The sequence below is a fragment of the Kogia breviceps genome, chromosome 13 (genome assembly GCF_026419965.1).
Source record: "Kogia breviceps isolate mKogBre1 chromosome 13, mKogBre1 haplotype 1, whole genome shotgun sequence".
NCBI classification, from domain to species: domain Eukaryota; kingdom Metazoa; phylum Chordata; class Mammalia; order Artiodactyla; family Physeteridae; genus Kogia; species Kogia breviceps.
In genome coordinates, this window is record NC_081322.1 from 67,084,916 (window position 1) to 67,112,088 (window position 27,173).

The window sequence follows — 27,173 nt, forward strand, 5'->3', positions numbered from 1 at the left end:
AGTTTAAGGGTCCCTGTGTTTATTTTGGGATCCTTCACTACTGCTTAAGATGTACAGCTTAGAGGAGACCAGAATCCATACCACCACACTGATTGGCATTCTTCCAGTTCCATGAATATGGCAAGCTCATTTCTGCTTTAAGGCTTGTTTACTAGCTGTTTCCTGAGACAGGCATGCAAAGAAGCATTGATTCTGATCTATCTTGGCCTAGCCATTCTGGTATAGGAGGAAAAGGAGATGTAGGAACCCTTGGAAATGATAGATAGGCTTCCAAGTTAAAGAATCAAACCCCAAAAATCTCTTCCCTAAAAGAACCACAGGGACAATAAGGCGTGACTCTTTTCCAGGCACTGAGGTAGAATAGCCATTTGCTTTGGGTTGAGATACCTTTCATCTGCTTTAGATTGTAACCTCCAGGGGAAAGACATTGCCAGTTTGCAGCTCAACAAATGAAGATGTACAACAGTGGCTTCCAAACCCATTCATCACCTAAGGACATTACAGAAAAATATTCCTGATTTAATAAAATGTAAAAAAAAATATGACACTTATGATGCTATTGGAAATTTGAACACTGACTGCATATTTGAAAATATTAAGCAATTAGCATTGTGTTAGGAATAATAGTGATATTATGGTAAAGTTTTTAAAAGTCTTTTAGAGATCAACACTGAAATATTACAGATTCAGTGATATCTGGGATTTGCTTCAATGTAAATATTACTGGACAGGAGAAAATGTCAGGGGAGGGGTATAAGTGAAACAAGATTGGCCATGAGTCAACAGCTAGATGATGGATACTTAGGGGTTCATTATATCATTCTGTCTTCTTCGGTATATGTTTGAAATTTTCCATAAGAAATAATATTTTTGAAAATATGCTAGTCTTTTTTTTTTTTTTTCGGCCGTACTGCATAGCATGTGGTATCTTCCCCGACCAGGGATCCAACCCATGCCCCCTGCAGTGGAAGCGTATTCTTAACCGCTGGACTGCCAGGGAAGTCCTGAAAATATGCTATATAGAGTACATTAGTGGGGGGTGAGGGGAGTGGTCTTGCTGATCACAGCTCCTATCCTGGAAATACATACTGTCTTTGGGAAGAAAGTATCTGATTAATTTACACAAGGTGTGCATTTAACAATCCAAAGCAGGGATCTTTGCAGTATAAAGGAAAATCTAGTAAGTCTCAAAGAACAAGATTTCTTTCAAGAACTCTAGATTTCAAAAAAAAAAAAAAAAGAAAAAAAAAAAAAAAAAAGAACTCTAGATTTCAAATAAAAGTACCTCTCTTTGACTCTAACTCATTACTGTATTATGTTGCAAATGCAAATACCACAGGGCTCAGAGGGATACTAAACGCATTGTGTCTTAGAGAAAAATAGAGATCACCTGAACTGATCTAAAGGCGGCAGCTGCTCTTGGACTTGAACTACTGTTGCCAGGCTGTTGTGCCGATCTCGTGTGGTCAGATCTTCCCATTTATTACTGGGATGCCAAATGGATGAGCTGACATCATTTTTAATTCCTTCGCTTTAACTGTTAGTAACCAACTTGAAAAAAAAAAAAAAGCCTGTGAATCACCAGTTTGCAAGTTCTGCTTATTCAGATAAGACAATTCAGGGATGAGTTAAGAGACAATGAGAAAAGATATTGAGAAGATTGCCCCCTACAGCATTGTTCGTAACGGTGAAAAATGGGAAACAACCTAAATGTCCATCACTATGGGAATTCTCAGATAGTTTGTGGCAAGCCTATTTGATAGAATACTATATAATTAAGACAAATGAAGTCTAGCTATCTGTATCAATGTGGATAGATCTCAAAAACATAGACTTGGGTGAGAAGTCAAGTTGTAGGTCAATACATAAAATATATAGCATTCATGTAAAACTTCAAAAGCCCAAAGTCATTCTATATATTGTTTACAAATACATTGTAACAGTTAAAGTATACGAACCTAGATTAGCAAGATGCGTATCAAATTTAAGACCGTAGTTACCCCTCAGAAGGGAAGTAGAGTGGCACTGAGAATAGGTAGCACCCGCTTTATCTGTAATGGTATATTTCTTCATTTAAAAATATAAAATGATAAAACGTAACATCCGTTAATTCTGGATAGTGGGTGCATGAATGTTTACTCTGTTTTTCTTTTTTAAACATTTCAGAATTTTAAAAAATGGAAGGGGTGGCGGCAGAACATCCCATATTAGAAACCAGGATAATTGCATTCTTCTGTGCTCTGCCTCTCGGGCATTGATACGACCTCTAGATACGGTTTCCTTTTTAGCAAACGAGGGAGAAGTACATGGTGCTTTCTAGTCTCTTCAATCTAAAGGTCTATGAACCTAAAATCTCCCACCCTCAACGGGGAAGACTATTCAGATGAGGGAATAAAACATGGATTCTCCCCTCATTTAGGAGAGTTCGATCTTTCTCAATCCTCAATTCCTTCTCCAGAGGGAGTAAAGGTAGGGAGGAACTGTCCTGGCGACATAGAGACGCAGCCTTTCTGAGTGTCAGCTTCCTCATTTCTAAAAGGGGGATTCTAACACCTAATTATAGATTGCAGTGAGGTTTAGAGATGACGTCTGTCAAGTGCCTGAACAGTAGCTACTTATAGCAGCAGTAATAGCATTTCATTCAGGGGCTCAGCCTCGGGGTTGCTAAACAGAGTCACGTTTTTTTACGCTGCCTTACAAGCCAACGTTGGTTTACCTTGCGAAGTCCAGGCGAGGCGTCAGAAACAATCCGGAACAGTTGCTATGGCGACACTCTGGTTCCGCCTCCACGCTTGCTCGAACAGCATGCTGGGAATTGTAGTGCGTGGGAGCTGACACTCACGGAGGGGGCGGGACAGCTTCCGGAAAAAGTACTACATTTCCGGTTCTTGCCTCCACCTCCCCTCCGTACCCTCCCAGTTTCTGGGCCACTGAGCACAAAATAAAAGCCCAGCTCTGGATCCTCCTTTCCATGACAGTCGAACTTACAGTGAATGCGGGACAGGGGAAGCAGAGCCAGAGCCGGAGACGGGAGCCGCACAGGTGGAACAGGAAGAGGCGAGGCTCCCGGCTAGTAAGCGGAGGCTCCGCCTCCTTACGTCACTTCCGTAAACAAAGGGCATTGTGGAGGCTAGAGCTCCGAGATGTGACCCCGGCTCAAGCTGCAGCTGTAGCATCGGCGGCTGCAGCTGCGGCGGTGGCTTCAGAGGCCTCGGGGTCCCTGCAGGTTGAGGAAGAGGACCGCGATCCCCTTCTTCCCCAGGTATGAAGTGGAAGCAAAGGCCGCCCCGCAATGTCCCCCTGTAGGCCCCTCCCACCACCGGTTCTGGCCGCCACCGGATTCTGGGCGGGGAAGGTTCTCCGTGACCGCTGATTAGGGAAGGGCAATGAGGTGAAGTCAAGAGGAATTTCTAGTGGTCCTGCTTGGAGGCTGTGGGTTCCTGGCTCTCAAACTAATGTGTGAGTTAGACTACGAGCTGTAGTCTATGAAGGTTTTCTCTGAATGGTTCCTTGCTGCTTGGTATACAAGAAGGGTTTCGGTGCTCTTGTAGTGATGTTATCTAACCAAAAAAGCATAATATTCGAGCCCTGTGGCCCCTCAGAACATTTTATCAATAGTTTAGACCACTGTTGGTTTATTTGCATTGTTTCCTGGTTTGTTTTTTATTCTTGTGTACCAACTGTGTATAAGCATAATTAAATTAGAAAACCAGTGTGTTTATGTGTATCATAAATTTATACGGATCCTCGCCTCTTTGGAGAACTGATATCCCATCTTCTCAATTCAGTTATTTTTTAAAAAATTTAATTTGTGTTGCATGCTGAAACAACCCCAAAATGTCTGTTCTGTACTTAAAATGCTTCTTGAAGGAAAAATTGTTAGCCAAGATTTAAGCGGATTTACGTTCGTTATCTGGGATTAGAGACTGGGCAATAGAGCCTCTCCTTTACAGTCTTTGGTCCTTTGGAGGTTTAGCTCCAGTTATGATTGTCTAGAGTCAGCCTGAGCCAACTGAGCTCAATGGTTTAAATAACAGTGCTAGTAGCACGGAGTCCAGACAGTAGCCAAAAAAAATCTGTTTCCATTAAAATTCTCAAATAATTACTTGAGGAGTGACGTCAGTGGATTTGAGACTTTTTGAATGGTCATAGAATGATTAAATTCAACACAACATACAATAAAAGGCCTAACGGTCCTAGTGCACTTTACAATCTGATGAAAAGAATAGCCATATAAATCTCTCATCTTATGATACATGAAACAATATAATTCGGAAGAATTTAATATGCATAAATAAAAAGGAAATGTGGAAGGATATTTTTAGATGGGTGGCTGTTAGAGAAATAAAGCTGGTTAATACATAAAGGGAAAGTACTGGATAAATAGAAGGTTTTACACATATTCTCTATGGAAGGACCAACTGTAACTTCATAGTATAACTTTTTTGACATTGACAAAACTAAACATATATAATAAAGTTTCATGTTTCATTGGAAATAGGTAGAGAAAGTAAATTTAAAATTGTGATGGAACAAGCTTAATTTTACAGAACTTCATTTGATCAAGGAACTAGAATCAGTATTAACTCTAGGCAACAACTGAATTTCTACTTGGTAGTTGAAATAAGGTTTATAGTTGCTAATTAAAATGCAGGTACCCATGTCAGTTATATATCTGTTTGTATCTAGGTGGTTTTTCAAAGAATATGTTTTAGAAGGGAGACCTAAGGGGCACATAAAGCTTGAGTCAGGCTGGATGATTTGTTTAGTGTTTATATGTTATTCCCCTTCTATAAGAATGTAGGGAACGTTGAGTGCAGGGACTTTGTCTTGTTCAGTACTGTCTCCCCAATGCCCCAAATAGTGCCTGACCTGTAGAAGAGAGTAAATTTTTGTGGGATGAATTAATAAACAGTGAAAAATTTTTCTAGCAGGAAGTTTTGGTTAGGTCTTCTGTGTACATAATACAGTAAACTAAGCTTAAGAATCCTTGTTCTAACTTTCTTTAATGACCTCTGAAATTCTTGATCCTCTTTCAGCCCATGAAGTGGGTCTTTGAAGCCCTTTCATTTTGGCGTGTTATAGCATATGTATAATTTTGCTGTATTTCCTTAGGTCATAAGAAGCTGGCCTTGGTGCAGTAAGGAACTTAAAAGAATGGAGGAGCGCAAAGTGAAGAGGAAGAGTCCTAAGTCTTTTAGTGCCCACTCTACTCAGGTTGTTAATGCCAAAAAAAATGCCATTCCAGTTAGTAAAAGCACGGGGTTTTCAAATCCTGCATCACAGTCAACTTCACAGCGACCAAAGTTAAAAAGGTGAATTCTTTTCTTTCACATTATCACAGCAAAATGCTATTTAAAGTAAATACTAAATTCACTAATTCTTATATCATTTTTTTCTCTTGGTTTGACTTTTGAGGCACATATTCCATGTGATTTAGAAAAAAATTTTTTGAAGGTTACAGTGTATAGAGAAAATGCAGAATGAATGATTGGCCTTAGGCTTTTACTTTGTCTCATATTAAAATATACAGTGCTTCCCAGGTGGCGCAGTGGTTGGGAGTCCGCCTGCTGATGCGGGGGACATGGGTTCGAGCCCCGGTCGGGGAGGGTCCCACATGCTGCGAAGCGGCTGGGCCCGTGAGCCATGGCCGCTGAGCCTGTGTGTCCGGAGCCTGTGCTCAGCAACGGGAGAGGCCACAACAGTGAGAGGCCCATGTACTGCAAAAAAAAAAAAAAAAAACAACATATATATATATATATATAGATAGATAGATATATAGATATAGATAGATAGATAGATAGATAGAAATAGATAGATAGATATATCTATATATATATATATATATATACAGAGCAGGGACTTCCCTGGTGGCACAGTGGTTAAGACTCTGCGCTCCCAATGCAGGGGGCCTGGTTCGATCCCTAGTCTGGGAACTATATCTCACATGCATGCCGCGACTAAGGATCCAGTGAGCCGCAACTAAGGAGCCTGCCCGCCGTAACTAAGGAGCCTGTATGCCGCAAGTAAGGAGCCCTCGAGCTGCAACTAAGACCCAATGCAACCAAATAAATAAATATTTTTAAAAAAATACAGAGCAAGAAAACTTGCAGACAAAGTTGATGAGCTAGCCAGAAATGGAAAAGACATATCTGGTTGTTGTTTTTTTTAAGTTGAGTGCTTGTGCTTTGGTAGTTTTAATTTTTTAAAAAGAATGAGTTCACTGTTTTAATAGAAATGATTTGTATTTATTGTAAATATTTAAACACAGGAAAAATTCACAGAAGAAACAGACGAATACTAAAATCCTACCACCTAGAAGTAATCATTATTAATATTTAGTGGACATATTAATATTTGTCTTAAGGCTTTAAAGGAAACAGGCCAAGTTTAAATGTTACCTATTATTGCTGCATATATGAGTATTTTTTAGGGTTAGATATTTGGAAAGCGGGATAATATCTTAAGAGAAAAAGCATTTCATAATCTCAATCCTCTAGATAATTATGATTAAATAAGCTTCTAACTGCAAGCTCATCATGAGAGTTAGTTAAGGAAGTAATGCTTGTAGCACTTTGTAGCCACTGGATTAACACAAAAGACAAGATTGCTGGTGATGATCTCACACTGTCTTTGAGGAAACAAAAGGGACATAGCCAGAGACCCTTGGAAAAGAACATTCCAATAAGGACTAAATGAAAAACAAAAGTTATAAGGGCTTGTTTTGAATATATTGAATATATTATCAGATTGGAAAGGGGTTTTCCTCCTGGAGGAGTTTAATTTAGAATCAGATTTTGAATACGGTTATGGTTGATGGGGAAAGAAAGCCAAGAGATTAAGGAAATCACTCCTTTTTCCAAATTTTTGCATCAGTTTATTTGTATCTCATTGTCATTTTCTACCTTGTACCTTTATTTCTCTACCCTCTTCTAGAATGTGGGCTTCCTGAGGGCTGGGTCTTGTGTGCCAGACAGTATTTAGAGTGGGGCTTTGCACATAGTACAATTTCAGTGAGTGCTTTTTAATTGAATTACTTTAACATAAAGTGAGACAGTGTGACATGATCAAAAATACCGAAGTAAGAAGAAACAGATTTTTATTTTCTTTTTTGAGAAAGTTGCTAAGTGATGAACTGATGCAAAACACTTACTTGGATAAAGATTCCAATCTGAAAGAAAAAAAAAATTTGCTATACTGAAACCTTATAGTCTATAGTAGTTTATCTCAGATTTTAATGTGAATATGGATCTCCTGGGAATGTTTTTAAAATGTAGATTCTGAATCAGTTAGTTCGGGATGGGGCTTCAGCTAAGCATTTCTGATAAGCTCACAGGTAATACTGATGGTACAGGTCTTGGACAGCACTTTGAGTAGCAAGATACTAGACAGTGATAGTAAATCTAATATCATGTATGTAAAATTACAAATCCCGCTTTGTGAAGAACTGTTAGTGACCTAGTATCAACGGCCTACGTGTTCTAAGTTGATTTCTTTTCACAGGAATTAATTAGTCTTGCCACCTTTGCCCGCACACTCAGGGCCCCCCGGTACACCCTATTCATCTTACCCACATTGTGGCGAGCGCACTTGTGGGGAAGAGGTCTTCGTGCTATGTTATGTCAAAATTAACTGAGTCCTGAATATATGTGTTACGTCAGGATCTATAGCACGCGTCGGGGTTATAAAAGTAACACACAACACCCTCTCCCATTTTTGCCTGGTTCACTCCCAGTCTTTAAGCCTTCACTCACATATCACCTTTAGTTAGGAAGTTTTCTCTGCTACCCTTAGGTTGAGTAGACTGTTCTTTCTCTCTGCTCCCGTATCACAGTATGTATAGCACCATCACTCCAGAGTTTGAGAGCCTGGCATATGCTAGACATGTGTAATGAGAACTGGCCTAGTCTAGGGGTTCGGAAAGGGCCTTCCTGAGCAAATCACATTTAAACGGAGACTTGAAGCATGTGTGGGAGGTAGCCTGGCAAGGATGGCAGTGAGGGGAAGGGTGCTAACGCGGGCAGAGGATTAGCTGCAAGGAGACAAGAGAAGGGATGTTTTAGGAGGCAAAAGAGATTCAGAATGTGTAGAGCGTTGACATACAAGAGAGGATAGAATTTCTTCAGGTTATCGGACTCCCGAAAGGTTTGCATTAAGTAAATTATATGATCTGACTTTGACGTTTTAAAAATTGACTTGGCTGCTCTGTGGGCTCAGAGACAGCACGTAGAGGCCGGGAGAGCAGCTGGGAAGCTGCTGGAGTAGTTGGGTCGGGTATAGGACAGTGGCAGTGGAGGAGGAGAGATTAGAGACAGCTCTGTGGGGGTGACCGGTGGGACTTCATGACTGCACGTGGGGGCCTTAGGAAGCTGGAGGAGTCAAGGATAACAGGTTCTAGCGCTCCATCACATGTTGCTTGTGAATTTCTGTCCGTCTTTCTCCTTAGACCGGGCGCGCTTCAGTGCCGTCACTGATGGCCTGCACGCATTCATACACTCAGTGTCTGGCACCGTGTCAGCTACAGAGTAGGGGCCCCATAACCACTTGTTGGACAGCCCATAGTTCAGGGAACAGCTAGGATAAAGTTAGATGGGAAAGCAGAATATGTTTACAGAGAAGTGAAAGATGAAACACAGGCTAGTAAAAAGACTTACTAATTCTCTCTTCAGTTTTTTTTTGCAGTCCAAAGAATTACCATAGAGTAAAAGTACATGACTCAAACTCTTTACATACCTTAGTAGTTATATTTTATACATTTGTTTGAGATTTTCATAGCCTGTTCTTTCGGTTTCTGCCTTGAAATGGCTGCTTTTATTTAGTATTTATTTTATTCGGATGTCTTGTTTTTTCCTTAATCTAGAACAGCCTGAAAAAATATCTCTTTTTAAAGGTAATTATAGGCAATTAATTTTTTATTGCACCCTTTTTACAGAGTGACGAAAGAAAAGGCCAAACCTCAGGGTGGAGAAGGCAAAGGCGGTGCTCAGTCAACCCCGATCCAGCACTCCTTCCTCACCGATGTCTCCGATGTCCAGGAGATGGAGAGGGGGCTCCTCAGCCTTTTGAATGACTTCCACTCTGGAAAACTCCAAGCATTCGGTAATCCATAGATGTTTCTCTCTACTCTTTTTCTTCTCAAGATGTTTGCATCATATTTTCTGCATGTATTTTGCAATTCCTTTTTGAAGTGTCATTTTCTTTTATTTAAAAAAAAAAAAAAAAACAGTCCAGAGGCATCAAACGCAGTCATCCTAGATTTTATTTGTCGTGGGATATAATTTGTCTTGTAAGATTTCAGGAAAAAAGGTTTTTAAAAAGGGAGGGTTAGTTGAATTGTTAAAGTAGGATTGCTGTTGACGGACTAAGTATCTTGAAAGTGTAACAAACAAATGGAACATTCTCTGTCAACTGAAATATTTTAGATTTAGTATTTCAGTTTTAGAAAGACTCAAGATCATTTTTCTTTACCCTTTCAAGCCTAAACTTGTTTCTTGCTCACAATGCCTGACTTTCAAATATTAAAGAATCTGGCTTGATGAAGACGTAAGAACAGTTAACTGATCGTCCCAATAAAACTCTGAATAGGTATTTTTGTATACGAGTTCACAAAGTGTATGGTCAGATATTTCATGTTCAGCTTCCAACTCAATTTATAAGCTTTTTCTGATGATAAAAATTCCTTCCCTGCATTTTTAAAAAGCAATCTAAAAATTATTGAATGCACACATATGGAATCTCACACAAAAGCATAAATGCCATCAACATAAATATTGTGTTTTTAAGTGCTGTCTTTCCCTCCCCAGCTCTTTTACTTGGCTTCCCTACCCGTTCCCTTACACCCTCTATTGCCTCTGTCTCCCCCCAGCCCCAACCAGTTAACTGTGTAACACACACACACGCACACGCGCACACACAGATTTTTCTTTTCATTGTTTTCTACAAATAGTATCTTATATATACTTTTCGGTGTCTTGCTTTGCTCGCTAAACAATACCTGTTGAAAATCTCTCTGAGTCACCTGGTATAGCTCTAATTCATTCTTTTTTTTAATGGCTACATAATTTTCAAGTTGTGAATATACCCTGGTTTATTCAGCCATTTCTCTGTTGAAGGGCATTTACTTTGTCTCCAGTTTGGAGCCGCTAAACTCAATGGTGTAGTGAACATCATTTTGCATATATCCTTATGTGGCTGTTTAGATTTCTTTGGGATGGATTCCCACGAGTGGGATTACTGGGTCAAAGCACAGAGGTAATTTTAATTTTAATAAAAGTATCCAGATTGCTTTTCAGAAAAGCTATTGCACTTTTAGTTTTCATTAGCAATTTATGAAACAGCTCTTTTCCCTGAATTCCCAGCAGCTAATAGGTATTTCCAGCCTTTTCATTTTTGCCAGCCTGTTGGTGTAAAGGGTTTTTTTTTTTATTACTGTTGAGTTTGAATAGCCATGAATGTTTGTTAAGCGGTTGGATTGCTCTTTTTTAGGACCTTTACCCTGTTTTTTATTTGGTTATTTATCCTTTTGTTGTTAATTACTAAGAGCCATTTGCATATTTTAAGTACTAATCCTCTGACCTCTTTTGTTTTTGTTTTTTTAAGCAACATTAGTGTGTCTGTGGATTTTATGGTATACATCTCTTTATAAAAGTTTTAAATTTTTGTATACTCAAATATGTCTATCTTTTCTTATAGTTTCTGGGTTTCTAGTCATGGTTATACTACTATTTGAAAAGAAGACATTAAAACACGTTATGTATTTCACAAAGATGTTTTATGACATCCCTTCCCCCTTGCTTTACTCCATCCCGGTAAGGTGGCATCTTTAGAATACTTTCACTTCCCTCTCCCCTCTCTTCTCTCCCACCCTTCAGATATAATCTCTGGATCACTTTTACTTCTTCACTTTTCTCCCCAACACCCTTCCTGCCCTAACTTTTTTTTTTTTTTTTTTTTGCAGTACGCGGGCCTCTCACTGTTGTGGAGCATAGGCTCCGGATGCGCAGGCTCAGCGGCCATGGCTCATGGGCCCAGCCGCTCTGCGGCATGTGGGATCTTCCCGGACCCGGGCACAAACCCGTATCCCCTGCATCTGCAGGTGGACTCTCAACCACTGCGCCACCAGGGAAGCCCCCTGCCCTAACTTTTAAGTGACTTCGTATTCTTGGATTGAAGTCTGTTATTCGATGGTTTGCTGTATATAAGCATTGCAGATGAGAAGTTGATTGCCAGCTGGATTCTTTCTTTCTTTTTTTTTTAAAAGATTTATTTATTATTTACTTTTAATTTTATTTTATTTATGGCTGCGTCGGGTCTTAGTTGCAGCACGCGGCATCTTCTGTTGCGGCACAGGGGCTCTTCGTTGTGGTGTACGGGCTTCTCACTAGTTCTGGCATGCGGGTTTTCTCTCTCTAGTTGCGGCGCGCAGGCTCCAGGGCACGTGGACTCTGTAGTTGTGGCATGTGGGTTCCCGAGGGCATGGGCTCTGTAGTTTTGCGACACGCAGGCTCTCTAGTTGAGGCATGCAAGCTCAGTAGCTGTGGCGTGTGGGCTTAGCAGCCCTGCGACACATGGAATCTTAGTTCCCTGACCAGGGATCAAACCCGCATCCCCTGCATTATAAGGTGGATTCTTTACCACTGGACCACCAGGGAAGTCCCTGGATTCTTTCTTACCAAGTAATTTTTTTCAGTCTCAATGCTTGAAAGATTTTCTTCTTTATCTTTAAAGTTTAAGTGTTTACCAGAATATACTTAGGACCGTATCATCCCTGCCTGGAAATCAGTGAGCCCTTCATATCTGCCAACTCATCTTTCATCTCAAGGAACATTTTTTTCTATTGGTTATTTATTTCTCCTCCATCTGTTTCCTTTTTATCCTTTTGGAGATTCTGTTGTTCTCATGTTAGGTCACCTGGGTCCATCTCCTGAATCTCTTCTCTTGTTCCTTGTGTTTTCTACCTCTTTATATATTTTTACTCTATATTGTTTTCCTCTGTCTATATAATATATGTACATCTTTATCTTTATATGTATACACACACACACACACACACACACACACATACATATATATCTCTTGAGGTAGTTCTTCCACTTGACCTTCCAGGTTGCTAACTGTTGAAAAATATCATTAAAATAGAGGAAATATGAGATATTTTACTATGAAGAAAGGATGATTTTGAAAGAGCTGTAACTAGCTTTAAAATTATTAGTAGGCCTTAACATAATGTAATATAGTCAATTTATGAAGATGTTATAAAGCTGGCTAGAGGAAAAGATAGTATAATTTACATTAATTCATATTTATTCAAGATACATACTTCAATTAGCTGAGCTATATTATGCCTTTGAGAAAAAGCAAAGGTTTGGGGAGGGGAAAATGATAGTATCAAGAATTTGCAGAGGCTGCACTGAAACTGAATGAAAATATGTAATATTTCATGTATATACATCAGTTGCTCTGGGCAGATAATGCTACCTCAGAGGAGTCTAGTCAATAAACAACGCAAGACCTATCCTTTAGCAGTAAGTTGTCTTTCTCTACTATGTATACATTGTGGTTTTCATGCTTCATTACATTCTTCACACTTTATTAATATTTTCACTTATATTTCTTAAAGGAGGAGTGCACGGTTGGTTGGCAGAATGATTCAGGGTTGAAGTCCTTATAGGACTCTTAGTTTCACTCAGATCATTATAAAATGTTGGGTTACTCAGTTTTAGTGGCAGTTGTCAACTAGGACGTGAATAGATGGTGTTAACACCTCTATATATATTAGTATCGAAAAAATTTTTTTTACCTGAAGGGTTCTTTCATTCTTTTTTTTTTTTTTTTTTTTTTTTTTTTTTTTTTTTTTGTGGTACGCGGGCCTCTCACTGTCGTGGCCTCTCCCGTTGTGGAGCACAGGCTCCGGACGCGCAGGCTCAGTGGCCATGGCTCACGGGCCCAGCCGCTCCAGGGCATGTGGTATCTTCCCGGACCGGGGCACGAACCCGTGTCCCCTGCATCGGCAGGCGGACTCTCAACCACTGCGCCACCAGGGAAGCCCTCTTTCATTCTTAAAATTTTTTTCTATATCATTTTTTAATGCCCATGATTATTTTTTAGATTGTTGTTTTCCTGGTTGGAGATTTGATTTATAATTTTACACAGAAAATATGCAGTCATTAATGTAATTTACAAAAGAAAGAAAACCAGTTTCTTTTAAGCACCTTGACTTTAGAAGTTTCTCCTCAAGACAGTTAGTTTACCTATCCTAATCTTTATTAATGTTCTGGAATGTTCCCCCAGGAAATGAATGTTCCATTGAACAGATGGAACATGTTCGGGGAATGCAGGAGAAATTAGCTCGCTTGAATTTGGAGCTCTATGGGGAGTTAGAGGAACTTCCTGAGGATAAGAGAAAAGCAGCCAGTGACTCCAATCTGGATAGGCTTCTGTCTGATGTGAGTACAGTCCTCTTTCTTTACTCTTTTCTTAATCAAAATTTTTATTGAGATAAAATTCACCATTTTAACCATTTTAAAGTATAAATTCAGTGATTTTTAGTGTATTCACAATGTTGTGCAGACATCACCACATCTAATTTCAGAACATTTTCATCACTCCAAAAAGAAATCCTGTACCTCTCAGTGCTCCCCTCCCCCTATCCCCTAGCAGCCACCAATCTATTTTCAGTCTCTATAGATCTGCCTATTCTGGACATTTCATAAAAATGAGAATCATAAAGTACATGGCTTTTTATGTCTGGATTCTTTCACTTAGTGTAATGTTTTCAAGTTTTACCCATGTTGGACTTTATACTCTTTATTGAAAGCAATATATCCAAAGGATATATTGGGATCCAATATATCCTTATATTTACATCGAAGCATATTTCCTGGGATATTGGCAAATCTAAAAGGAAAATATTTGCTTCTGTACATATAAAAGATCTTAAGATATAGAAGATAGTAGGTCAAAAGATCCTGGCATGATTAATGCATTTTGCCTAATTTACTTATACTGTGTTTGGTGTTTATGGTAATTTAGTAGGTTGCCGTGTGTATTTGCTTGCAAGGGTTGCCGTAACGAAGTACCACAAACTGGGTGGCTTCAGCAACAGAAATTAATTTTCTCACAGTTCTGGAGGCTGAGAGCTGGAGACCAAGGTGTCGGCAGAGTTGGTTTCTTCTGAGGTCTCTCTCCTTGGCTTGTTGAAGACCATCTTCATGTTCACGTGGCATTCTTCCTCTCTGTGTGGGTCCCTATGTCCAAATTTCCTCTTTTTGTAAGGACACTAGTCATACTGGATTAGGGCCCATCTTAATGACTTCATTTTAACTTAATTCGCTCTTTTAAGAACCTGTCTCCAAATATAGTCACGTTATGAAGTATTAAGGGTTAGGACTAAAACATGAATTTTGGGAGGATACAATTCAACAGGTAATACCCGTATAGGATTCTTATATACTGAAAAGTGTTAATTAAATTTGCCTCTTTAAATCTTTTTTGGAACAAAAATAAATAAAAAATGAATTCAACATTCTTTAGTTTCAGATTCCATATTTACCAGTAACAGAAATGGTTAATTCCTATTGCTTTTCTCTATCTTTTGATAAGTAAATGTGAGTGAAATTGTATGCCCATAGTTTAAAATTTTCAAACCTATACTTTTAATTGTGATTGTGGTACATTGAAAACTGAATTTGAAACCAGAAAGCCTTTGTTTAGTCCAGGGTCTACATAGAGCTGTATAACTTTGGGCAATTTAATGTTTTTGTAACTCAGATTTTTTTCTCTGTAAAATATCACATAAAATCGTTTTTGTAATTCATAAAGTTTTAAAGACTTTGATCATTAAAATGGCAGCTTTAAAAAAAATGTATTATTAGAAATTATTATAATTAAGCATGGTTTTAAGAATCCTTATAAAACTTCAGTTTTTATCATATGGTTTTAATTCTCTTATATTCTTATTTCATAAATACTAAAGCTACTTTATTATTATTTTGCATAAGTGAATTTCCCAGTCTGGAAATTTTTAGAAAGTTTTTTTTTTAATACTTTTTTGTTTAAAGAAAGCTTAAATGCAAAATAATATCTTTAATAATGTATGGTTAACAATTATCTATGATAGTTACCTTATAAAAATAAAAATTAAATTTGTTACTTTGTGTTACAGCTAGAAGAATTGAATTCTTCCATGTATCCTTTGCTTAACATCAACAGTGAAATGTTCACAGATGATAATTTTTGGTGAATAGTCCCAATCAAGTGAAGAAACCTACTGCTATTTACTGGGGCCGTCTTTCTTTCCCTTTAGTTTCTAAATTGAATTTCCCAGTTGTTTTATATGCTGAAATTTTGTTTTTCTATGGTTTGTGCTTTGCTCTATATGGTTTCTGGGTTTTTAAGACAAATTTTTAAAATGTTTTAATCAAGAGAATTAAGAATTAGGCTAGTTGCCATATATATTATTTTGAATCTTAGATTCTTAAGCTAAATGGAAGTGGGATAGCAGACATAATACAGTACTCTAAATTTAGTATTAGAACTAGAATATTTTAGATGCATTAAAAAGTGTATTATAGGATTAACTTAAAGGAAATCACAAAGGCACATGTAAAATATTCATGTTTTGACATTTCAATTTAGAGCAGTTATTTCAAGAAATTTTTAAAATGTATTTTTGAACATACTGATAGGCACAATGTGAGATATATAAGAACAAAAAAAAATGATCCTGCCTGTAAAATAATTTTAGTGGTAAGACATCTCTTTGAACCAAATAATGAGATACTAGAAAGGATACCGGTTGTAGAGTTAAGAGATTTGATTTTTGAAATTTGGTTCCACGTTTTGCTAATGTAAATTTGGGTAGATTGTTTAACGTTTCAGAGTATCGTCTTTAATACGGGGTAACTGCTACATGTAATCATGTGTATATGAAAATTTCCAAACTATATAGAATATATATTTAAAAAAATCACTTATTGCAATAACATATACTGTTACTAACTGCTGAATTGTGCAGTAAAAACAATGAAGAAATAGGAAGATATATACAAATCCAGTAAGAGTAATTAGTATCTCACCTATATTGAGTACCTACTATTTGCCAAGCATTATATGAAGTGTTTTCCACGCATTATCTCATTTGGTCCTACTCTTGGAAGTAGGTGGTGTTATACTCCCCATTTTACAGATGAAGAAAACACAGTTTTGAGAAGCCACATAAACTGTAGGAGATAATAATTTGGGGCTTCCCTGGTGGCGCAGTGGTTGTGAGTCCGCCTGCCGATGCAGGGGACACAGGTTCGTGCCCCGGTCCGGGAGGATCCCACATGCCGCGGAGCGGCTGGGCCCGTGAGCCATGGCCGCTGCGCCTGCGCGTCCGGAGCCTGTGCTCCGCAACGGGAGAGGCCACAACAGTAGAGGCCCGCGTACCGCAAAAAATTAAAAAAATTTTTTTAAAATAATGTAAGATTCCACTGCCAAGAAGGAGTTTAATATGGGGGTAAGATAGGAGTTAATTAGGAGGCTTTTCTTAGGAGTAGTTCCCGGTTCCTTTTTTTCTTTTTATTTGTTTTACGTTATATTCTATGCTTTATATTCTCTCTCTGCTTATGATACATAACTCCTCTCCTCTTATCTGAGTTTCTGTTAAACATTTAGATTCATTTGTCTCCTGCTTTCCTCACTTCAGCCCCCACAGTTCAGCAGGCCATGGTGGTAGACTGCAAGTACATGGCCTTTGAATCCCTTGGTCTCAGGTCTTGGTAAGCAGCTATATAACCTTGAGCCAAGCCTAGCAACCCTAGTTTCCTCATCTGTAATAAATGTTCTTTCCATATTCATACTTTCCCCTCCTAATTTTCCTCGCTGTCAACAGTGCCCCTATTATTTTTATTTTTTAAACATCTTTATTGGAGTGTAATTGCTTTACAATGTTGTGTTAGTTTCTGCTGTATAACAAAGTGAATCAGCTGTATGTATACATATATTCCCATATCTCCTCCCTCTTGTGTCTCCCTCCCACTGTCCCTATCCCACCCCTCTAGGTGGACACAAAGCACCAAGCTGCTCTCCCTGTGCCATGCAGCTGCTTCCCACTAGCTATCTGTTTTACATTTGGTAGTGTGTATATGTCCATGCCACTCTCTCACTTCGTCCCAGTTTACCCTTCCCCCTCCCCATGTCCTCAAGTCCATTCTCTACCTCTGCATCTTTATTCCTCTCCTGCCCCTAGGCTCATCAGAACCATTTTTTTTTTAGACTCCATATATATGTGTTAGCATACAGTATTTGTTTTTCTCTTTCTGACTTACTTCTCTCTGTATTGACAGACTCTATGTCCATCCACCTCACCAGAAATAACTCAATTTTGTTTCTTTTTATGGCTGAGTAATATTCCATTGTATATATGTGCCACATCTTCTTTATCCATTCATCTGTTGATGGACACTTAGGTTGCTTCCATGTCCTGACTATTGTAAATAGTGCTGCAGTGAACATTGTGGTACATGTCTCATTTTGAATTATGGTTTTCTCAAGTGCCCCTATTATTTTAATCTTCAAGATTGTTTAAAAATCCCTTCTATGACTATAGCAGACATTGCCAATCAGTCATGGCACTATCTGCCATTTAGCCTGGACAGGAACATGAAATTATTTGCTGTCTCTTAATTACAGTTAGTTGTCAGGTGTTATCAGTATCAGTTCTGTTTTGTATTCATTCTCTACTCTCATCACCTGATTCCACAGCCTTTCAAATTTCTGTTCTCTAGAAACTCTAGAGCTGCACTGTCCAATATGGCAGCCACTAGCCAAGTAACTACTGAGCACATGAAGTTGGCAACATGGATTGACATGTGCTTTAAGTATAATGTGCACACCTGATTTCAAAGATTTAGAATGAAAAGATATAAACTATCTCAATATTTTTATGATTACATGTTGAAATGATAATTTCCTGATTATGAGTATAAATAAAATATATTTTAAAAACTATGTCTGTGGCTTACATTATATTTCTATTGGACAGTACTGCTGTAGACATTGCTATTGAGTTATTCTTCCTAAAACATCACTTTCATCTTGCCATTCTTGTTTCTTACCAAGTTTTTTACTATGTCAGATTTTTTAAAGGTTCTCAGTAATTTGATCATGGCATATTCATCCTGTTATATTTTTCATTATTTTTCATTCCCACCAAGTTGGCTCTCTGGATGCCCAAGTTCATGCTCACCTAATGCCTTTGTTCAGGTTGTACTTTCTACCTAGAGTTGCTCTGGCCTCCCCCTTCTCCTTATCAAATAACACTCAAGCTGACCACTTCCATAAAGCATTTTGTTTGTACCCCAAACTAGCATTCTGCATTGTTTCATTATCTGTTGATATGTGTTAAATCTCAACCTTCCAATTGAACAAGAATATCTCTTGACGGCACAGCTCATGTCTGTACATTTTTGCAAACATCTGCTGTACACGTATTGCTAGTGTTTAGTTGTCCTTAATATATCCAGATCATTGTTTGAATTGAGTCTTGAAAAACAGGTGGCAAGTGGATCATATAGGTGAAAGAGGAAAATGAAAGTGATGAGAAGGGAATGGAATAAACTATGCAGGAATTTTATCCTATTTCCAGTTTTCTTGAAGAATAATTCAGAGGATTATAGGAAAGGTTTTAGAGCTATGATGATTTTATTTCATACTCTTGGACTTTCACAAATTATTTTCCCAAGGAAATGAAGTGGTATTGTCTTTTCAAGTGAATTTTGTTAATCCAGTAAGTTTTCATATTTGCCTCTAATCAGCTTCTTACCATGAAAATGATTCTTGCTGCATTAAAATAATTCTATGCTCTATTAGAACCTGGAACATAGTCTTTTTTTTTTTAAGCCCAATTTTTTATTTTTATTTTTATTTTTTCTTTTTTTGGCTGCATTGGGTCTTTGTTGCTGCGTGTGGGCTTTCTCTGGTTGCAGCGAGCAGGGGCTACTCTTCGTTGTGGTGCACGGCCTTCTTATTATGGTAGCTTCTCGTTGCGGAGCACAGGCTCTAGGTGCGTGGGCTTCAGTAGTTGCAGCACACAGTCTCAGTAGTTGCGGAGCACGGGCTCCAGGCATGTGGGCTTCAGTAGTTGTGGTGCGTGGGCTCAGTAATTGTGGAGTACGGGCTCCAGGCATGTGGGCTTCAGTAGTTGTGGCTTGCGGGCTCTAGAGAGCAGGCTCAATTACTCCATGGCATGTGGGATCTTCCCGGGCCAGAGATTGAACCTGTGTCCCCTGCATTGGTAGGTGGACTCTTTTTTTTTTTTTTTTTTTTTTGCGGTATGCGGGCCTCTCACTGCTGTGGCCTCTCCCGTTGCGGAGCACAGGCTCCGGACGCGCAGGCCTAGCAGCCATGGCTCACGGGCTTACTTGCTCCGCGGCATGTGGGATCTTCCCGGACCAGGGCACGAACCCGTGTCCCCTGCATCGGCAGGCGGATTCTTAACCACTGCGCCACCAGGGAAGCCCTGGTAGGTGGACTCTTAATCACGGCGCCACCAGGGAAGTCCTGGAACATAGTCTTGAATCAGTGATTTGTTTTTAAATCTTCAAATTCTAGACATAGTAAAATTACTTTACTCCATTTAAAGATTGTCTTACCACATCCAAGTTTCTCAATAGCAGCATAGGCACTTTCCCTTTAAACATACTTTTTTTTAATACCTCTGTCTCTTAGCTCTTGAATATAATTTCCAGAAATTTCAAAGAAGTACTCATTAGAGAATGGAAATCTTCTTAACTGATGAATCCAGACAGAAACTCCATTTGGCAGATGCACAAGATGTTCCAAATACTTCTGCCGGCTAAAATGAAATGCAGTCGCTTTCTCGTGGTTTGAAGAAAAGCAGCATTCTTTACTCTTCTAGCTGAACCCAGTAGCAGAATCATCTTCCACAATAAGGAATTAATTAAAGTGCAAGTGCAGCGACTGCTTTCACATGCTGCTTTCAGTGAACTCGACTTGCCATAATTCACCATAACTGGAGGCCTCAGCCTTGTGGAAGGCGTAATCAGGAAATGTGATACAGAGCTTTCGCTGCTATGCTTTATATTGTTGCCTTACGGGTTATACTTGAAATGCACTGTGCTAAATGTTGTTGATGGGGCTGAAGGATTTGTCCTTCCTGAGCTCACCAAACGTATTCCACTGTTGATCATAAGTTGATGATGCCCAGGCTTTTTGTGGGAGCCCAGCTTCAGTTTACGTTAGACAATCAGTACACACGCCTGGTGTGTTTTCCAGTGGCCAGTGACAACAAAATGTTAAATGAGTATTTGTGAAATTTGCTATTTTTAATAAAGTGATTGTTTTAAATTAGTCTCTCTGTTTTGGAGAAACCTGTAGTCTTCAATCTGGGAATACAAGGGCTCAGTCCTCACAGGTAAACTGTGTTTAGAAAATTGAGGTTCTGTAACTCTTGCAAATCTTGCAACTTATGCACATTTAAATATTGGCGTAATGAAAAGAGCATGGTCTTTGACCTTACTTAGACCTTGATTTGAATCCGCATTCTGCCCATTAGCTTTGGGTTCATGTGTGTTTACTCAGTTTCTATTTTTTGTTTTTAATCTAGAAATTGAGGTTAACGACCAGCTTGTAGTGGTTGTTATGAAGAAGTAAGAAAGTACATATAAGATGCTTAGCACAATAGCTGACACCAGTAATGTTCAGCAAACAGTAGCTGAACATTAACATTAGTTTTTAAATAGCTTTATTGAAATAATTCGTATGCCATAGAATTTACCTTTTCTAAACTATATAATTCAGCAGTTTAGAGTAGATTCACAGAGCTGTGCATCCATCATCATCATTTAATTCTAGAATGTTTTCATCACCTCAGAAAGAAACTCATTAGCAGTCACTCCCTATCTCCTGAACCCCTCTGCCCTTGGCAACAGTAATCTATTTTCTGTTTCTACGGATTTGCCAATTCTGAACATTTTCTATCAATGGAATCATGCGATACATGGCTTTTGTAACTGGCTTCTTTTACTTAGTATAATGTTTTCAAGGTTTCAGGGTTCATCCATGTTGTAGCATGTTATCAATACTTCTTTTCCTGGCCGAATCACATTCCATTGTATGGATATACCACATTTGGTTTATCCATTTATAGCTCACTTGCCTTCACCTTGTAGAATAGGTCCATGCTTCTTTCTCCTTGTTTCCAGGCCCCAGAAACAAGCATCTACCTAATGGGAGATGGGGAGGGTGGGGACCCATTGAACAACATTTTTCAAAAGTCTCAATTTCAGTAATTTTTGGCATTCTGCGTTCCAAGAGTTTTTATCACTTTATCTAATCAGTCTTTTTAATACCGCTTTTAAAACAGAAAATCACCAGAACAATGTAACCTTCAAAACTGCTTTGTTGGATTGAGCAAATAGGGATTCCAAGGGAAAAAGCATTCTAGGGTCTGACAGAGCAAAAGGAAACTTTGCCAATTGTGTTTTTCTTGGATGGGTCCTAAGATAGAGTAATGCAAAAGCTGTTTCCTGTGGTTTAGTGACAGAGCAGCAGATTGACCTTGTTTATTCAGCTGGTTCATTTGTCCTTTGTGTCAGTGAACCCCATGTGGGTCCCAGGTAACAAATTTTTAGTTTAATTTGTATCCTTTCACACAACTAAAACATGTTAAAGGCAACAGGGGAGAAAAATGAGGTGCTTGGATCAGACTAAAATTTATTAATTATACAGATGTTGCATATTTATTGTAGAATTTTTTTTTTTTTTTTTTTTTTTTTTTTTTTTTTTTTTTGTGGTACGCGGGCCTCTCACTGTTGTGGCCTCTCCGGTTGCGGAGCACAGGCTCAGCGGCCATGGCTCACGGGCCCAGCCGCTCCGCGGCATGTGGGATCTTCCCGGACCGGGGCACGAACCTGTATCCCCTGCATCGGCAGGCGGACTCTCAACCACTGCGCCACCAGGGAAGCCCTATTGTAGAATTTTAAAATTGATTTTTAAAAAGTACTACCGGAGCAAACCATTTAACATTTGTTTACATACTTCCAGACTTCTTAGACAAACGTTTATTTACAAAAATTAGTACTATTCATATGGTTTTCTAACCTGCTTTTCATGTTGTGAACATCTTTCCTTGGTGGTAACTATTCATCTACATATAAATGAAAAAAACTTCCAGGCTTCACAAATACTTAAAGGCATTTTGACCAGAACCATTAGAAATTAATTAAGAAGGATGTTGCTTTGGCTTTGGTACCTCCTGTATAATGTGAAAATTGGCAATAAGTATTAAAATATTCTGAGGATTTGCTGAAGATAAGAAATCCCACCTTTTCCATCACACAGCCTTAAAATTGCTGGCTTTCTTTGAGAGCAAGCAAACGTTGGCTTCCGTACCCAAGTCTCCTGTCGGGGTCTGGCCCCACTGCTCCGTGTGTTCAGGGGCTTCTGGAACTACAGAGATGCCCGGGATCCCACCGCAGACTCCCTGAAGGGTGACAAAGAAGCGGGAACGCCGCCCGGGCCGGAATCCGGTGCAGCCCTTAAGGAGGCGGCGTTGGCCGGCAGGGCGCTGACGCTCGGGGCTTGGTCCGTCCGGCTTCTGGGTCCTCCAGCCGGGAAGGCGGCGTCGGTCACGCAGTCCCTCCAGCCGCTCTGGAACCCTGTGTGGGTGCTGGTGCCGTGAGCTGCCCGGCCGGCGGGGTGGGGGGGGGGGCCGTGTGGTCGGTCTCTATAGAGACGGCTGGCTGCAGGCCCCGCCCCTGCCCCCCTGCTGCGGCCAGGGTCCTGCTCTCGCAGCTCCACGCGGTCCAAAGAGGAGGCAGACGCCCGGAGCCGGGACTCTCCGCCACCTCCCGGAGGTAAAGCGCTTGCCTTCTGGGCTGCCCAGCTTTTTTGGGGGGCCATGGGGGCCCAGCTCCCGGGCGGTTTAGTTCCCGGTGCAGCCTCGGGAAGACCCAAAGCAGCACCCTCGCTGGGCTCCCCTTCGGTGACCTTGGAGAACCACAGCACCGAAGTGGCCCTTGGGAGAAACACCACTGTCCCTGCTTAGGGTCAGGTTTGAACTGGGCTGTGGCCAGTAAACTGTTATCTCCTGCAGAGCACGCATTTGAGATAGGGATGAAGTCATTGAGTTATTGAGCAGTTTGGAAAACACTGATCTTCATAGGATTCTGAGCTGGCTCACAGCGACTCCCTCCCTCCTTCGGGCAGTTCTCGCCCTTTTCCTCCTGCCAGAGTCCGAAAAGTGGGGTCACGTGATGGGGGGAAGGAGAGGGATGGGGGCAGGTAGTGAAAGAGAAATACAAAGAATCCACTGCGAATACAGTTCGTGGTTAGAACTGTATAGCTCTGAAAAGTTAATACGCTAAGATTTGATGAATAGGGTTATAGTCGTATATAGATCAATAAGGTCAAATCTTAGTTAAAATCATGATACTTATATTTTATCTTTTTAAAAGGACCCATGCTCTGCTTATTAATCAACCTTGCCGTGTATCAGAACAGAATATCCTAACAACACACGTATTCAAGTGCAGCACAGCCGTGTAATTGTTTTCAGGCCCATCTTGACGTTTGTGCATCGTAGGAACCTCAGAGATCGTGCTCTAAAAACCATTATTTACGTGAAAGAAAGTAGGGGTTGGGACTTGGAAGTTTTAGAACAACAGTAATTGATTCTTCTTCTTGAATGAATTTAAATAGTACAGTCACTTCTTGTTATAATTTTAATGTTATAGCTTTAAACTTCTATATCTGTCAGCAAATCCAGCATTTGATTATGTCCATTTTTGGCTCAGAAAACTCCTTCTGTGCCTCAAAACATGCTATTACTTTCATTATTTATTATTTATTTGTGCGTTTAATAAAAATTATATACCAGTTTATGTTCAAAATGGCATGTTTTTACATGCCCTGAATATAGGACATTTTACTTAACTGGAATTATCTTTCATTTCTGTTTTTTTCACAAATCACACTCACTTTTCCTGTATACCAGTTCTTTTCTGCAATCTTTAGAACCACACAACCTCTGAGGAGGCATTTTTTTTTTTTTTTGCGGTATGTGGGCCTCCCACCGTCGCGGCCCCTCCCGCTGTGGAGCACAGGCTCCGGACGCACAGGCCCAGCGGCCATGGCCCACAGGCCCAGCCGCTCCGCGGCACGTGGGATCCTCCCAGACCGGAGCACGAACCCGCGTGCCCTGCATCTGCAGGCGGACTCTCAACCACTGCGCCACCAGGGAAGCCCTGAGGAGGCATATTTAAGGAATTAACTTTTAGAAAATAAATGAATCATTGTACAACTCGCAATGTGAATTGCCAAAGTACTCAAATGTAGGTACCTCTGTGCCAGGGAACAATGTTTTGTTTCCAGTTTCCACTCCAAGTCAGTGTCTTGCTCAGTGGAGTAGGACCCGAGTAATTTCCCCTCCTCCAGCTGTGTAACCAATCACCTGTGGAAACATAGTTAATGACAGCACGTTCTGATTTAGCCCAGTGATGATTTAGCTCTCTGTATGGGCTGGCAGCTGTCCAGCCCTCTCACCCCTTAACCTGGCTTTGGTTGTCACACAACAGGCACCTACCCGCCACCCCCCATCCGCCTTTTTCTCCCTAAGCATGGAGGTGCAAGTGTCGATTGCTGAGTTTCTCACTGATATGTCAGTTATAAAGACTAATAAGTCACGGGATAGAAAGTATATTTCCAAATTAACCCATACCAGTCATACATCCAATTCAAGTTGCACTCACATGGTAGGAAAAATCCAGTATAACTTTTAAACTTGATACCAGTTACTACCTGTGTGACCTTGGAATATTTTCTTTACCCTGTTCTTTTCATCTGTAATCAAACTCCCAGGATGAATGTGAGAAATAAATGAGCTCGTGTATGGGAAAGAGACTTATTAGCACTGTGCCAGTCAGAGTAGCTACTCAAAAAAATGTAGGATGTTAAATATAGCCTTTATTCCATGTTCCCCTCCCCACTTTGGTTTAGTCACTTAATATGCTTGTTGGATCCAGTAACACATGAGAAGAGCCACAGATTGGGGTCTCCTATTTTATTCCCTTTTTGCACCAAACTTTAGAAATATTTAGAGCCTTTGTTTTACAGAGTGAGGTGAGAAATAGTTCTCCAGTTTGTGTCACCCATGCTGGAGTTTCAATTCAGTGGAAGACTAGGCTGTAAGCAAAGCAGCAGCGGGACATTTCCTCTTCCAAGAATGACTCGCGGGGCTTCCCTGGTGGCGCAGTGGTTGAGAGTCCGCCTGCCGATGCAGAGGACACGGGTTCGTGCCCCGGTCCGGGAAGATCCCACCTGCCGCGGAGCGGCTGGGCCCGTGAGCCATGGCCGCTGAGCCTGCGCGTCCGGAGCCTGTGCTCCGCAGCGGGAGAGGCCCAAGTACCACCAAAATAAATAAATAAGAATGACTCGCTACTTTGTATTAGAACAAGAGAGATCCTAAATGATCAAGGAAGAACTTTGTGGTACAGTATTTTGGCTTTTGGAGAAAGCACATTGAGAAAAGATGAAAAAAATGGATGAGAATTTGATTTTGTACATTTAGGTTTTGAGTCTCTCTTGGTATTAGAAGATACTGTAGCTGTCCTATCATAAACATAATACACAATAAATATTCTTTCCCCCAGAGTGAATTCTCATCTTCCAATTTGCTGATGTTGTGAAAGAATAATCTGTCCGATCTACATATGAATTCAATTCTAAGCTTATTTTGCCATCTAACTCACTTGACATAATGATGGAAATTACTAAGAAGATCACACAAGTTGATAAGTTGTTACAGTTGTGATGCAGTTGTCAAATCCTAATAATCGGTGAAGGAATTTGGCTTTCTCTTGGCTAGCAACTTTTCTTTCAGCCCTTGAATTTAGAAAATTGGTGGATGTGAGCAATTATTCATTTACTCACTCAGCAACTACTTGCCAAGTCCCTACCTGTTGGCAGGCACTATGAGGTAGGCAGCTTCTAAAATGACTCCCAACGACCCCAGCTTCCTGGTATTCGGGCCCTTTTGAATCTCCTCCCCTCAAGTGGAGGCTAGACTCGTTTCTAATGAAGGGTTTGCCAAACTTTTTCTGTAAAGGGCCAGGTAGGAAACATTTTTTACTCTGTGAGCCATATGGTTTCTTTCCCAATTACTCAATTCTGCTGTTGTACTGAAAAGCAACCACAGACAATATGTAAATAAATATGATTAGCTGTCTTTCAATAAAACTATTTACAAAAATGGGCAGTGGGCCAAATATGGCCTGCTGACCATGTTTGCTGACCCCTGCTCTGACGAATCAAAAAGCAATGGTATATCATTTCTGAGATTTTGTTACAGACTCTAGCTTCCGTCTTGCCTGCCCTCTCTTGCCCTCTCGCTTGCTTACTTGGGTGGAAGCCAGCTGCCGTTTTGTGAGCTAAGCTGTGGAGAAGCCCACCTGGGAGGGGAGCCTCCAGCCTGCAAGGAACTGAGGCCCTTGTTCCTCAGTCTGTGAGGAACTGTATCTTGCTGACAACCCTCTACCCGAGCTTGGAAGTGGATCCTTCCCCAGTTCAGCTTTGGGATGACAAAAGCCCCAGCTGACACTTGGGTTGTGAGAGACCCTGAACCAGAGGACCTAGTTAAGCCATGCTTGACCCCTGACTCACAGAAACTGTGAGAGAATAAATGCTTTTTTAAAGCAACTACGTTTTGGGACTGTTTGTTACACAGCACTAGATACCCACTATGATACCCACATTAGACAACTAATACACTTCATGATAGGCTCCTTTAACAATGAACAAGAGATATGCTACATATTACCTCCTTCTCTTGGAGATTGACTGTGAACATCAATATACTAAATTTGCAAAACATCCTACAAAAAAAGTTTTAATTTTGTTCAATCAATCATTTCCAGGCAGATTTAACCACAGATGCTGTTTTTCTGGGAAATACCTATTAATATCTTATGCAGCTACTATTTGGAGAGTTTTGTGGGTTTTTTTAGAGGCTGAAAGGATTTTTTAAAATTATTTTATTTTATTTTTTTTAATTTTTGGCTGCGTTAGGTCTTCGTTGCTATGCGTGGGCTTTCTCTAGTTGTGGTGAATGGAGGCTACTTTTTGTTGTGGTGCACGGGCTTCTTATTGTGGTGGCTTCTCTTGTTGCGGAGCAC

General features: G+C 40.1%; 2 protein-coding genes across 6 annotated transcripts in view; one reads left to right on the forward strand and one right to left on the reverse strand.

Moving 5' to 3' along the window:
• NHSL1 (NHS like 1) overlaps positions 1–2,795 on the reverse strand; it is a 300,877-nt gene extending 298,082 nt beyond the window's left edge. Inside the window, exon 1 of the mRNA XM_067010892.1 lies at positions 2,717–2,795. The gene's annotated coding sequence lies outside the window, so the exon portion shown is untranslated. The remainder of the gene's footprint in view (positions 1–2,716) is intronic.
• An 81-nt stretch (positions 2,796–2,876) lies between these two features.
• Positions 2,877–26,799, forward strand: CCDC28A (coiled-coil domain containing 28A). Of its 5 annotated transcripts, none has more exons than XM_067010898.1 (6): positions 3,033–3,262; positions 5,116–5,315; positions 8,933–9,099; positions 13,291–13,445; positions 15,164–15,186; positions 26,351–26,799. In XM_067010898.1, exons 2-6 carry the CDS (start codon positions 5,158–5,160, stop codon positions 26,355–26,357), a joined length of 510 nt encoding a protein of 169 aa, XP_066866999.1. In that variant the 5' UTR covers positions 3,033–3,262; positions 5,116–5,157; the 3' UTR covers positions 26,358–26,799. The 5 variants fall into 5 exon arrangements, with proteins under 5 accessions (XP_066866997.1, XP_066867000.1, XP_066866999.1 ...); XM_059083423.2 differs by lacking the exon at positions 26,351–26,799 and adding an exon at positions 19,787–20,352 and having other exon boundaries at positions 3,068–3,262; XM_067010900.1 differs by lacking the exons at positions 3,033–3,262; positions 26,351–26,799 and adding exons at positions 3,372–3,459; positions 19,787–20,352.
• The last annotated feature ends 374 nt before the right edge of the window (positions 26,800–27,173 follow it).